General features: G+C 34.2%; 1 protein-coding gene across 1 annotated transcript in view; it reads left to right on the top strand.

The window, feature by feature from the left end:
• Window positions 1-15,331, top strand: part of LOC143236405 (uncharacterized) — a 50,297-nt gene that overhangs the window by 8,045 nt on the left and 26,921 nt on the right. The window contains exons 5-14 of the mRNA XM_076474666.1: window positions 412-509; window positions 1,521-1,736; window positions 2,316-2,430; window positions 2,609-2,897; window positions 5,673-5,878; window positions 7,064-7,305; window positions 10,770-10,962; window positions 12,448-12,609; window positions 13,448-13,586; window positions 13,788-13,957. Of these exons, the coding sequence (XP_076330781.1) occupies window positions 412-509; window positions 1,521-1,736; window positions 2,316-2,430; window positions 2,609-2,897; window positions 5,673-5,878; window positions 7,064-7,305; window positions 10,770-10,962; window positions 12,448-12,609; window positions 13,448-13,586; window positions 13,788-13,957 (1,830 nt within the window). The remainder of the gene's footprint in view (window positions 1-411; window positions 510-1,520; window positions 1,737-2,315; window positions 2,431-2,608; window positions 2,898-5,672; window positions 5,879-7,063; window positions 7,306-10,769; window positions 10,963-12,447; window positions 12,610-13,447; window positions 13,587-13,787; window positions 13,958-15,331) is intronic.

The following is a 15,331-nucleotide window of genomic DNA, read 5'->3' as shown; positions in this document are numbered from 1 at the left end:
ATGTACCGTTAGACATTTTGAACCTGTATTAAGATTACACTAAAATTTACACCACTAAACTTCAATTCAAAACTTTAATCTTCTCACTTTTATTTAACAAAAGTACTATATCTAGTAATTATCGTGTTATTTAACCCAAATTACTAAAAATTATGATATTACTATTAAATACTTTTCAAAATTCTATAACAGTATAACTTTTCAACGTTCTCCCTCTTTAGTCGCGCCCTCTACACCGTGTAGTTATTTCAGTGCTGTAATTCAGATGATTTACTGATCATAGAATATTGTTAATTGACTACGATTTTAGAAAAATATTCGTACGTTCCTTTACCTGAACTATTAGGTTGTTCTTTGATTTATTTCGATTTCAGTTTCTTTTTGCGGATAACATTATTTATTTTTTTGAAGACCCAACAATATATTACGATCTTCATGCACTACAAAAAGATATCTCAGGACAGAACAGCGTTGGAAACACGAAACCTTTATCGTTTTCAAGTCATCAGGTTAGTTTTTATGACTTATGCAAAATAAAATATAATCTAAATTCTTATTAAAATTTAAAAATTAAATTTGTTAGAACACTTGTATGTCAGATTTATTGTTAAAATACTTCAACGTGCCATTTATATTGGAATATTTTCCACTCAGGCTAATTGTGGAATATTTTACATCACATTTTTTAAAGAATATTTCGAAAGTAGAAAACATTAATAAAATATTGCTTTGGAATCTGTTTATTATAACGCATGAACTACTTTACTATCAAGCTTCAGTATTCTAACTATTCTTCTGTAATTGATCTATTATGTGTTCAATGTATCTTCGCATTTTGACACACACACATGTATGTGTGTTTGCGTGCGTTAAAAAACATAAAAGATAAATATTACAAGAATTTTACCTTTTCTTATGGCGAAAATTAACTGCACCAGGGTGCAGTCACATGTTTATTGTTTATATTATGGCTCTTTATCATCTATCCAATCAGAAAGTGTAAACAATCATACTATGCACAATAGTAGTAATGCAATTCAGTGAAGGTTCTCAAAGCTAGAATTACGCATCAGTTTTTGTTGATCAAGGGTACACTATACGAAACATTTGAACACTGCGTGTTTCAGTAATTCACAAGACTCTGAAGTAAGTACGTGAAACTGGCAGTGTTAATAACATAAGTTAATTATTTTACCATTAATAAATTCCCCATCTAGTTTCTTATAAATGGTTATAAACTTACTTAGTGGAACATTTTTATCTAATTTAAACTTTAAAAAATTAGACACTGATAAGGCAGACTTGTGGTCAGTATTATCAGTGACCTGATGGTCACGTACAGGACTGGAGATCTGTGGTATCAGTGATATGATGATTAGCGTACATTTTGAACCAGGTTTAGCTGCAGACATTACCATATTTAGAAAGACTGAACCGATTTTAACTGCAGACATGATCATAGTTAGGAAGTTTGAAACTGTTTTAGCTACAGATATTATTATATTTTTTTCTCACTCAAGCTAAAGGAGAACGTAGACTACGTGTTGATGGTTTCAGCGATAAATCGCTTTAGTTTAGGATCATTTTTGCCATCCATTCACCGCGTAAGACGTGTAACCAAACCATTGGCTCTTACATTGCTAGTTCCTACTATCATTGACGCTCAACACGATGCCATCTTTACAGTTATGACTTACCTGTGTGGAAAGTACAATATGACATCATCAAACCTTCAGGTAAGTTGAAGTTCTCTTTCATAAAAAATTAAAAATTTTGAATAGTAGAGTTTTTTGTTATTACTGGATGAAGTAATCAGATCACTGATTATATTTGTTTTATTCGCATCATGAACAACTTCTATTGGAAAACCAGATTGTAGAGACATCTATACAACCAGATCTGTTTCTAATGGAGCTTCATTTCCTGGTTATTATACTGCATTGTCTTGATAATCTTCTGTGACTTACAATGTCTTGTGTTTACGATAATTTTACTAACGATGTTTTCCTTTCGAGTTAACATACGGGACCTTTGTGTAGAAAATATATCATAATTTATAAGTATCTTTAAATAAAATACTAATGTAAGATTGTAAATTATTTGTTTTATACGGACTATTCTAGAACACACATAGTGCACAAATATTATACACTTAACTAAAATGTTTATCTATAATGTCAGATTATAACTTAAGCTGGATGCTTATTGGAAAGAGCGAAGGCGACTTGTAAAACCCAATTAATGTTCGATCATGTGCACTTGTTTAATTTGCATGTTTGGTTGTTTAATGGCTAATTCTGTGATTTTATTTTCAGTTCGCATGGTCAATTTCCCCTCCAGTCGTCGACTTGAGTGTATTCACTAGTAGAACGTCCATTATCCCTAAAGGATATTTTAACTATGGGAGTGATTACGTTATTTCAGTGAATGGTGAGTCTTACAGAGAATTGAAGTGTTTAAGTGCTACATTTATAGTCAGATGGAATTTATAGTAAGAACTGAATTATTTTCATTTTTATTATTAAAAGGATAATAGCTAAGCCTATATTTTATTTTATCTGTGGATAGAAAGCTAGCATTTAATATGGTGTTTCTTTTCTTTTTTCAGTTTCTGTAACTAGTAATCGAAGTCAATGGAGTAACATAACCCAAACCATTAAGGTTAATAGAATGAACCTAGAAGCTGTTATTAGTTCATCAAACCTTGTTGTTGGAGACCAGACATCCTTCAAATTAGATGGCGCTCTAGTTTCTGATCCAAGTAACTCTGCTGGTGAACTCCAGTTTTTATGGTCTTGCACTGACCAAATGACATCTGCGACATCCTGTTTTGGAGACAGCATGCTGATTAATGACCAAATCCTCACAGTACCAGCAGGAGTACTCCTTCCTAACACGTAAGTGTTGCCTGTTTGTTATATGTAGTGTTATATGACAATAAGAATGGTACTAATATTTACTATGTATCTATTTCTTTACTGTCTTCATAAAGGTTTCCTCCATTAAAAATAGTATATAATGGCAAAATATACCGTTGAAATAGTATTGTAAACCATTATTACTGGCAACTCGCATTATATTATTATAGACAGAGGTGGTGAAAAGTTGTTTCTAGTTTTATTTTGATGTAATATCACTAACAACCGAATAAATATCAATTTTTACCAGTACATTTTTCATCGTATAACTTGTTTTTAAATGGTCTACTGTAAACTGGCCTGGCATAGCTCGGTAGTTAGGGTGTTTGACTCACAATATAAGAGTCACGGTTTTGAGTTTTGGTTCCACCAAACACGTTCACCTTTTCAGGTGTGAGGGCGTTATAACGTGACGATCAATCCAACTTTGTTGGTAAAAGATTAACCATGGAGCTGGTGGTGGGTGTTAATGACTAGCTGCCTTCTCTTTAGTCTTATACTGCTAAATTAGAAGTGGTTAGTTCAGATAGCCCTCTTGTAAATGCGCGAAATTCAAACAAATATTATCGAAAACTGCAGAATTCTAATCACTTACCTAATGGTAAATAATAAATATATTTACTGGTTAACTTAAGTATACATAAAGTAAGGTATCTGTGCTTTCTGGAAATCTATTGGAAAAGATAACTTGTTTTGTTGCAAGTTAAGCAACAAAGCTGCACAATGGGCTATCTGTGGTCTTCCACCAAGGGTGTAGAAACCCGGTTTCTAGTGCTGTGAGTCCGCAGGCATACTACTGTGCCACTGGGGGTCTTTTGGAAAAGACAATTTTAATTTTCCATTGACTGACGCCAAAGGGGACCAGATTGCAGAAACAACAATAAAGTGAGGCATTCATCTTAAAAGTTTCATCCACGTCTTTGGAGATCACGATTCAGTCTTCTATCGCAGCAGTATGAATCGTTGTGTCAAGTAAGGCTTGTTAGGTAGATACATTTCACGAAATCTCATTATGCAAGCTACATTACACTATGCAACAAAATTTCTACTCTTTTGTTGTAACTGGGCAAAAAGTGTTATTTCCCAATTGCTTATGCTTAAAGTAAATGGAAAAGACCTATTTTTCTCTTCAAACTTTGCTTTTGTGACCTGAGTAATAAAATTTTCAAATTCATCCATTTTCCAGAACATTCCAGCTAGATTCGGTGCTGAGTAGCTGATAGAGAATTTTCTTGAACTTACAAGAATTTTCAAGAATGTTGTAGAATTGTTCCCCTCGCTCATTCGGTGCACCTTAAAGAGGAACACAACAGTGTCAAGATCTTGCTAGAAGCCTTGAAGTATGATGAGTATGGTTGGGAGGTTGTCGGAGACTTCATAATGGTGGCATTCCTGATGGGTCTCCAAGGAGGCTTTACCAAATTTCCCTGTTATTTTTGCCTTTGGGACAGCAGGGACACTACAGCGCACTACAACAGGAAGCACTGGCCACAATGGACCGAGTTCTCTGTTAGGAGGCACAATGTCAAGTGTGAGCCACTAGTGGACCTCCAGAAGGTGTTGCTCCCACCATTGCACATAAAATTGGGTCTTATGAAACAATTTGTCACAGCTCTTGATAAGGAGTCTTCTTCCCTAAGCTGTCTGAGGCAAAGGTCAAAGCTGGTGTCTTCGTTGGACCGCAAATAAAGAAGATCCTGGAGCCCACAAAATTTTCTTTCCAAGCTTCTTTCCAAGAAGCTCAGTGGGAAAGAAAAAACTTAGAGTAGCTTTGTCACAGTGGTTCGGGGCTTCTTGGGCAATCACAAGACCGAAAATTATGTGGAACTGGTTGAGGCCCTGGTGAAGAACTACGGCAAAATGGGCTGCAGGATGTCCCTGAAAGTCCATATCCTTGACGCTCATCTTGATAAATTCAAGGAAAACATGAAAACATACTTAGAGGAGCAAAGCGAGTGCTTCCATCAAAATATACTGGAATTTAAACGCCGCTACCAAAGAGCGTATAACGAAAACATGGTGGGAGACTATATTTGGGGGCTGATACGTGAAAGTGGTTTACATTACAGATGCAAATTTCGAAAAACTACTCACTTCTAAACATTTTTGTATAACTTTAGTATAAATACATGTAAATCGTGATTCATATGTTGTTTTATTCAGACCTTATGTCAATGAAAATGTGCAAATTTGCCCGTTTTTACATAAAAATTAGGTTAGTTTGTAAATTTTATTATCCAGGTCACAAAAGCAAAGTTTGAAGGTAATAATGGCCATTTTCTATACTTTTACAACATAAGCAATTAGAGAAATAACACATACTATCCAAGAACAAAATTTTTGTTACATAGTGTTATTTGATGTAAAACAAAAAAACTTGTTTACTAGCTTTTGATGAATGAAGGTCATTGTCACCTTTAGGTGAATCACAAGGTCAAAACTCAAAATCAATTTGAATATACATATCAAAGTGCCCTAACACCTAGTTCTACATTATTTGAGAGTGATGAATGTTTGTAGTCTGTGTCGACCCGAACTATTTACTTGCTTGTTTTTTTTTCAAGCTTTGTAACTGAATATAATAATTTTATTATTTGCCACAAATATATGTTAAAACCATAAAACTGTCATGGGAAATTACAATTTCATAAACCTGGAAGAAATACATGAAACAATCGAGCCGTTTTGATCGTAACAGATTGTGAACCCCCAGTGTTCATGTTAATTATGATTTTGTATTCCATTTCAACGTAGATATCTTATTACATATAAAGTATTCAAAGATACACGTGAGAGTGAAGGTCGAACTGTAGTAACTGTCCGCAAGGGGGAGCTACCTGTTGTATATCTCAAGAAACGAAAAGCTGGATCGATTAACCCTAACGAGAGGTTTATAGTGGATGGATACGTTACTAGCCGTGTCAATGTAACACTTCGTTGGGAGGTCAGGAGAGAAACTGGTGAGTGGTGAAGCGGATGGAAGAAAGTGGGTGAGAAAATAAGCTATTAAGTTACAACATCAGTTATTGGTCAATCTATATAAATAACAAGCTACAACACCACTTTTTGTTCAATCTATATAAATAACAAGCTACAACATCAGTTATTGGTCAATCTATATAAATAACAAGCTACAACACCACTTTTTGTTCAATCTATGTAAATAGCAAGCTACAACACCACTTTTTGTTCAATCTATATAAATAACAAGATACAACACCACTTTTTGTTCAATCTATATAAATAGCAAGTTACAACACCACTTTTTGTTCAATCTATGTAAATAGCAAGCTACAACACCACTTTTTGTTCAATCTATATAAATAGCAAGCTACAACACCACTTTTTGTTCAATCTATATAAATAGCAAGTTACAACACCACTTTTTGTTCAATCTATGTAAATAGCAAGCTACAACACCACTTTTTGTTCAATCTATATAAATAGCAAGCTACAACACCACTTTTTGTTCAATCTATATAAATAACAAGCTACAACATCAGTTATTGGTCAATCTATATAAATAACAAGCTACAACACCACTTTTTGTTCAATCTATATAAATAACAAGATACAACACCACTTTTTGTTCAATCTATATAAATAGCAAGTTACAACACCACTTTTTGTTCAATCTATGTAAATAGCAAGCTACAACACCACTTTTTGTTCAATCTATATAAATAGCAAGCTACAACACCACTTTTTGTTCAATCTATATAAATAGCAAGATACAACACCACTTTTTGTTCAATCTATATAAATAGCAAGTTACAACACCACTTTTTGTTCAATCTATGTAAATAGCAAGCTACAACACCACTTTTTGTTCAATCTATATAAATAGCAAGCTACAACACCACTTTTTGTTCAATCTATATAAATAACAGGTTACATCTTCCCTTTATTTGAATCTCTATAAATTTGCCCCATTAATGTTAATTAGTTAGAATATTCTGGTTTTGTTAGGTTCAAGTATTCTTCGTTAAAAGATGAATTATAAATGTTTCTAAAGTTTCAACAGCTGACATTTACGTAATATCTTCTTCGATGTTTATGTACTAAACTAGGGAGGACAGACCTTGATAACCAAAATATAGAAATTCAACACCTTTGTGACTTCCTCTGTTACTTTACCTTTTCAGATTATGCTGGTACATCCCTTGATGGAGTGACGCCATCAGTAGTTCCAAAAAGTTACAGTTTCTCTTTGGAAAATTTTCCGTTTCCATTGTATGTCCCAGCAGCAAGTCACCGTTGGAAGGGCCTTCTAGGTGGCGCCCTCTACAAGTTTCGATTAACAGCAGAACCATTGGATGGTGGAGAACCAGGTTACGCAGACGTTGTCATAGAGACCAATAATCCCCCACGTGGAGGCATGCTGAAGGTGAGCTAACAATGTTACATTACATTAGATATTGTTACTAGTTGTTTATTATCTGTCGCACAGAAATAGTTGAAGACACACAGAAGGTAAACTAACAATGTTACGCTACATTAGATATTGTTAATAGTTGTTTATTAACTGTCACACAGAAACACTTGAAGAAACGCTGAAAGTGGATTAACAATGTTACACTACATTAGATATTGTTACTAGTTGTTTATTAACTGTCACACAGAAACACATGAAGACACACAGAAGGTGAACTAACAATGTTACACTACATTAGATATTGTTACTAGCTATAACTTGAACTAACAATGACATTGACACTGTTACTAGTTGTTTTTTAACTATCACATAGAAACACTTGAAGACACACAGAAGGTGAACTAACAATGTTACGCTACATTAGATATTGTTACTAGTTGTTTATTAACTGTCACACAGAAACACTTGAAGAAACGCTGAAAGTGGACTAACAATGTTACGCTACATTAGACACTGTTACTAGTTGTTTATTAAATGTCACACAGAAACACTTGAAGAAACGCTGAAAGTGGATTAACAATGTTACACTACAGTGATGTCGAGAAACCCACTTGTTGAGAAATTTATATGCAAAAACGGCTCGTTTGGGTTGAGAAAATATTTTACATAGAAGAGCGAACAACGTTTCGACCTTCTTCGGTCATCGTCAGGTTCACAAAGAAAGAGGTAACTGACCGGAAGCTGACCACATGTTTGAAAGGGGTTGTGTAACTGTGTGTCGAAATGTAGAGGGCGGTATTAGATGTTTGAATATATAATTTTATTTATTTTATTATATTAATATAGGTATAAAGGTGTTCCTTTATATTGGTTTATTTTGATTTTAAGTAGTTGTATAAGTAAGGCTTCTTTAATTTTGCGTTTGTTTATGTTTGTTATGTTAAATAAAGTATTTAGTATTTGAGTGTTTTCTATGGTTATGTTGTGTTTATTTGACTTGCAGTGTTCGAAAACGTGTGAAGGTGACTTTTTATGTTCTTTGAATCTGATTTCCATTTTTTCTACTTGTTTCTCCAATATAGAAGTCGTGGCAGTTATCACATTGTATTTTATAAATAATGTTGGTGTGGTGTTTGTCAGTGTAGTTTTTACATAGTATAGACCTCAGTTTTGTGCCTGGTTTTTGAATAAATTTGGTATTGACTGGAATGTCATATTTTGTTACTAATTTTTGCCAAATGTTGGTTATTTGTTTGCTGATGTCAGGAATATATGGTATACAGCAGTATATGGTTTCGTGGTTTTTTTTTATTCGTGAGCTGTATTTACTTTAGTTGGTTGATTTTGCTTTCTGTCTAGGTGTGTGCGTATAATGTTTTCTACGGTTTGTGGAGGAAACTTATTGATGTTGATGAAGTATTGTTTTATTTTGTCTAATTCATCGTTAATTTTATCTGGTGAGCATAGTTTTATGGCTGTGTTTATTTGGTTTCTTAGTATGTTGAGTTTTTGTTTTGTTTCATGTGCTGAGTCCCAAGGAATGTATAGTCCAGTATGGGTGATTTTTCGGTGGATTTCTGTTTTGAATTGTGTGTCAGTTCTTGTAATTTTGAGGTTAAGAAATGATATTTGATTGCTTTCTTCCTGTTCACATGTGAAGTTAATGTTGGGATGTATAGAGTTAATGTGATTGAAAAAATTAAGTATGTGTTCTGTAGATTTGAATCCAGGCAACCGTGTCATCTACATATCTGTACCAGTATAGTGGTGGATGTAATGCTGTGTTAATTGCTTGTGTTTCAACTTGTGTCATAAAAATATTGGCTAGAACTGGTGATACTGGGTTGCCCATGCTTAGGCCATTTGTTTGTATATAGTTTTGGTTGTTGAACATGAAGTTTGTCTTTATCGTGGTGAATTCTATGAGGGTTGCTAACTGGTTACTGGGAATTTCTATAGTTGGGTTAGGGTCTCGGATATAGAGTTCTAAGGCTATCTTGCAGGCTTCAGTGTTTGGAACTTCTGTAAAGAGGATATAACATCGAAACTGGCCATTAAGGCTTTATGATTAAGTTGATTTAGATTAGACTTGAAATTAAAAGAGTCTTTGATGAATGAGCTGGCTGATGTTACATATTTGGAGAATGCCCATGCTATGTATTTACCAAGATTGTAATTAAACGATTCATATGTGGACATTATTGGTCGTAATGGACAATCTGGTTTATGAGGTTTGGGGATGCCGTATATTTGCGGTGTGCGTGAATCGGTTTTACGTAGGTAGGAATAAAGTGTTTGTGAAATTGTGTTGGCTTTTTTCATTTGTAGTAGTAATTTGTTCAGTTGCGTCTCGTGTGTCTTTGTTGGATTTGTGTGTATTGGTTTAAATTTGTTCGTGTCTGATAGGATGTTATTCATTTTTGGATGTATTCATTCGTGTTCATTATGACTATAGCGTTACCTTTATCTGCTTTTAGAATTTTTATGTTTTGTCTTGTTTTGGTTTTAATGGAATTAATGTCTCTTTTTGTAAGGTTGTTTTTTAGTTTTCTGTTTTGTGAAATTATGTTGATGGTTTTGTGAGAAAATTCTTTGAAAAAATCGTTTAAGATGTTGTTTTTAGGTGTTTCTGTTGTTCGCTCTTCTATGTAAAATATTTTCTCAACCCAAACGAGCCGTTTTTGCATATAAATTTCTCAACAAGTGTTTTCATCACTGATTATTATTTCTCAACGGCGATTGTGTTGTAAATTTTATGTTTTTCTCAGTGTATTTGTACTTACCTGTTACCATTATGTCTGAACTTGCATACCGTACACCACTATTAACAGTACACGCTCACACGATCGTTAAGAAACTAAGAAATTTAAACCAACGAATTATTAACAGAAGAAATGACATTTATTTTGTTCAACAATGTAGAAAAGAACAACTAACCCCCTAATTTTGTAAAGGTAAAACTTTCAAAAAATTTTAATACATACACAAACATTATCCAAAATTTACAGAAAAAACTACTTAAAGCCATGTTGAACACAAAATACAAAGAACTACATGACTTACAAAAACAAAAAATGAACCTAGACCATCAACTGGCATGCTGCATTAAACCAGAGATTTACGGACTTATACAACGAAACATAAACCAAATCAATACTAAGAACGACAGAGACAAAAAGATTTGCCACAACAAAAAACTAGAAAAACTAAGATGCAAACAACAGAAAAGACACCAAAACGACAAACCGTTGACTAACCTCATAATTAACAGATCCGACCGTCAATTAAACACAGACGAGAAACATCTACTTAACAAAGGACTCAACTTCGCAATAGCACCTAGGTACATTCCAACCATAGAAATCAAAACATGTTTAGAAGACCTAGCCAGGAGACTTGTGATACTTTCTACAGAGAAGAAAAAACCAAGTTGAACTGACCACTTGATATCTCCTGGTTATGTTGATATCTTATAGGTGGAGCCAGTGTCAGGTATCGCATTAAAAACACAGTTTACATTGGATGCTACAGAAGGATGGAGGGACTTCCCTCGAGAATACCCCCTCACCTACACCTTCTCTGTTCGTCTTACTGATAAAGATGTTGACACTCGTGTTGCAACTACTATTGGAATACCACCTCGAGTAGAAAACGTTGTCCTTCCTGGAGGTAAATAATGTTTATGTATTTATAGAATCCTCAGACACGTCGCTATCTCGTCGTTCTTAATTTTAAATTGATAGAATAGATCTTGACCTACTCTTCTCAGGTCAAATAGTAAAATTCAATTATAGCTCTTACAGCACGACAACGACCACAGCGTTTCACGTGAACTGGAAGTGAACCATGAATCCTCAGCCCGATCTATTTGTTATCCTGTTATTGATCAATGTTTTTCTTAGATTTTGCTCCTAAGAAAAAGAAGGTTTCGTAGTTTTAAAATAATGAAATGTCAGAAACATTGTTGTTTTTGAATTTCGCACAAAGCTACTCGAGGGCCATCTGTGCTAGCCGTCCCTAATTTAGCAGTGTAAGACTAGAAGGAAGTCATCACCACCTACCGCCAACTCTTGGCTACTCTTTTACCAACGAATAGTGGGATTTGCCGTCATTATAACGCCCCCACGGCTGAAAGGGCAAGCATGTTTGGTGCGACGGGGATTCGAACCCGCGACCCTCAAATTACGCCTTAACCCACCTGGCCATGCCGGGCCATCTCAGAAACATGATAGCTGCTTACCATTAGGTAATATTTACAAAGTTAAAACATGTTAGCACTGGAAAAAAATCACTTGTAATTTAAGAATATTTTTATAGAAAATTCTTTTCACCTGATAGTTTTATAAACAATATAAGCTCTAACAAACTTTAACAGAAAGAAAATTATGGTAATATCAAGAAGCAAGTTTTCTTCGTGTTAGTGGGCCTTGGGATACTCGAAGAAGTAAAACTGACAATAAGGTTCCGGTTGAATGTATAATAACTTTTAACAAAGACAAATACCCACTCGTATATGGTGATTATGATCTGAAGAACTAGTTTCATAAGTTTAAGTACATAAGTGTAAAGGCAAAACAGTTTGACGATTTAGTGTCGTGTAGTGTTATTTTAAATATTTTAAGAAAAATCAATAGGGTTGGGGTGGCTTGTTAATTAACGTGATAGACCAAGATGTGTGTCCTATTTCCGTAACATCTAGCAACACACTTCGGGACCGCGTGTATACGTTATAAGAGTAACAGAAATATCCTACTATTCGGCCACACAAGAGTAACCTTAGAGTCAGAGGCATGTGCTATTGAAAAGTTACCTTCTCTGTAGTCCATCTCTTCAAAGTTTGGACTGCTAATTATAGATTATCAGAAACAACAAAAGGTATATATTATATGACTAATTTTATCCATATTGTACGACATCAACTATCTTTTAAATTGTCAGTAATGTGTTTGCACATATGGTAAATCTAAACCTTAAATACACCATTCAGTCTTCAATAGAAATTAATTTCTTTCCAATGAATATATATTGTGTTTTCGTATCCAAAGCCATGTTCCGAGCAAGAGGCTGAAAATTTATTTATTTCGTGTTAGTTCTCTGCCATCTATTGCCTTATGTATAATTAGTTAACCGCCTAATTTTATTTTATCTTCACAGTTCCAGGCCAGACCACAGGGATTATCGTTCAAGTCAAAGTATGTGATACATTAAACACATGTACCACCGTCGAGAATATCGTCTCCACTCAAACGTCGTCTTCCTTCTCGTCAGACGACTTCGATATTTTAAATATAACAGTCCTTCAGTACCTGAATCAGGGTTAGTACCTAAAACAACTATCGAAACTTGAAAGAATATTCCAATCGAGTATGTCAAAATCTGTACTGAAGTTCTATGTGCTATTAACGTATTTCAAAACTCCAAAAAAAAAATTTCTATATTGTCACTTTTAATCTTCTAAACAAAACTATTAACTCCTTATGTACACCTTTCATTGATTGATTTACTTGCATATCATCCATTATCGGTAAGGTCCACACATTGATTAATGTTTATTTGCAACCAAACTTTGTGTAAAGAACCATTTCAAACAAATGAGATAATTCGCTCATCTTTTAGCGGACGGGATTTGTTATTTTAGGATTAAATTGCTACTTATTTAGTGTTTGTTAATGTCGAAAAAGAGTCACTGAAATTACAGTTCATTAATTTTCGCCAACAGGGAGCATGAACAGCAGAAAAAAAACACCAGTAATTATATTATTGTCAGTGGTATTTTTATGACATTTTACACTGAGGTTTTGGTGTTGTAGTATTCTACAGAAATCAGTTTCTACCATTCAGTTCTGTAAAACTTAAGGTTTTATACCAGTTATTAAAATACTTTAAAAAATACATTACGATCAGTATAGATATCCTACACTACATTATAATTACTTCCCAAGTAACGGCACAAATTGAATAATAATGTTCCTATAGTTACACGTCTTGTTATCGTTACATAGTAACGTTTTTTTTTAATATTTGTTTATGAAATAGAAATGAAACGGAAGGGTTTGACAGGTTACGTGATAACTTCGGGGTAAAGTTTCTTCAGTTAACAAACGAGACACTGAACACAATGATATATATATTTTAATCAACATGTCTTCTTTAGGAGAAGAAACTCGCGCTCTGTCCACAGCAAGGGCTGTAGCTCTTACACTAAATAACGACCAGTATGGTGATTTAGGTGAAAGGTCACAGATATTGTTCCAAGAAGTTGTAGACAAGATGGCGAAAAGTTACCTTCTAGTGTGAGTTTCTTTCATACAATCAATTTTAAAATTAAATAAATCTAAATTAACGGAAAAATATTTTTTATTTTGTATATTTTGGTAAATAATTCAGAATAATAAATGAATAACTAACGAAATTTGTTTTAGTTTGTGGTAGATTTAGATACTGAAATACAGTAAGCCTTGTCATAAGTCTACAAATTATTACATTTCTTACAGACTGGAGGCGGGGCCTACGAGTAGTGTACTGACCAATGATATTCTCAGTGTTCTATCAATCACCCAGCTGACCATTCAACCTGGTTCTCTTCGTGACATCACCAAGAAGAATCTAGCGGACCTGACATCATCTCTTGTAGATACTTTAGCTGGGCCTACATCAACAAGTTGTAATCATCTATCAATCTCGTTTCGTTCTTTCTTTATATCATTAAATATTTAATCCTCTACAATTGGTGGGAAAGCACTAGGTTATGAATCGATACAGATAATTCCAGGTTTAACAAATTCGATTTTCAATGTTATGTATAATAAATGATTCCAGCTAAACCTTATTTAAAGAAAAGAGAGATGGTTAACATCACCCACCACCAACTCTTGTATCACTTGACAGTCGTTCTTAAATCGCTGCTGGATGCTGACATGAAATCTCTGTTTCGTGACCCTCCGGATACACACTGAAGAATATGTCACGTGTGACGTAAAATTAGCCAGTGTTTTCCTTGTCGTTTTACTAGTTGCTAAAATAAAGACATAATCTTAATGTCATTTTATAAGAAAATTATTTTATACACAAATAATAACATGGTTTTCTACCGAAATTGTTTGTCACGTGTGATATTGGTAAGTGATTTCAGTAGAAACAAGGTTCTATCACGTGTGATATTGGTGATTTCAGTAGAAACAAGGTTCTATCACGTGTGATATTGGTAAGTGATTTCGCTAGAATACACAAGCAGACCATAGAAGAATTTAACGATCACTATGGATTTAAGATATTATTATATATTTAAAGTACTTATAGTGTTAAAATATCATTATTGATTTCATATACAGTCATGTGAAAAAATTAGGACACCCTATGAAAGCCTATGTATATATGTAACAATTTTGAATATATATATATTTAATCTCAATTTTAACAATACTGAGATATTATAGGAATATCACTAAACAATTAAAACTGAAGAAAAGACATTTCAAGATCTTCTGTAAATGTAATTCTACAAAAATGCATATTCTAACTGAGAAAAAAGTTAGGACACCCCCACATTTATTCCCACTTAAAATGCCCCAACTCACACACGGGTGTATAACACCAGGTGCACGTGATTAAAAAATCGTTACTCAGCATTTTGAATGAGGCTTGCCCTATTTAAACCTCAGACATTTAGTTTGGTGTGTTGTGTCCTGACTGTTGAAGTGAGACTGAGCACCATGGTGAGAGCAAAAGAGCTGTCTGAGGCCTTCAGAAAGAAAATTGTAGCAGCTTATGACTCTGGTAAGGGATTTAAAAAGATCTCAAAAGATTTTGAAATCAGCCATTCCACTGTCAGGAAAATAGTCAACAAGTGGAGTGCTTTCAAAACAACCGCCAACATGCCCAGGTATGGTCGTCCAAACAAGTTCACCCCGAAAGCAGACCGCAAGATACTAAAAAAGGTCTCCAAACACCCTGTCATCACGAGACCTACAGCAGGCTATGGCTACTGTTGATGTAAAAATGCATGCCTCTATAATCAGAAAGAGACTGCACAAGTTTA

This window comes from Tachypleus tridentatus, chromosome 13 (genome assembly GCF_004210375.1).
Source record: "Tachypleus tridentatus isolate NWPU-2018 chromosome 13, ASM421037v1, whole genome shotgun sequence".
NCBI classification, from domain to species: domain Eukaryota; kingdom Metazoa; phylum Arthropoda; class Merostomata; order Xiphosura; family Limulidae; genus Tachypleus; species Tachypleus tridentatus.
The sequence above is the reverse complement of the archived record's forward strand: the minus strand, read 5'-3'. Positions and strand labels throughout refer to the sequence as shown.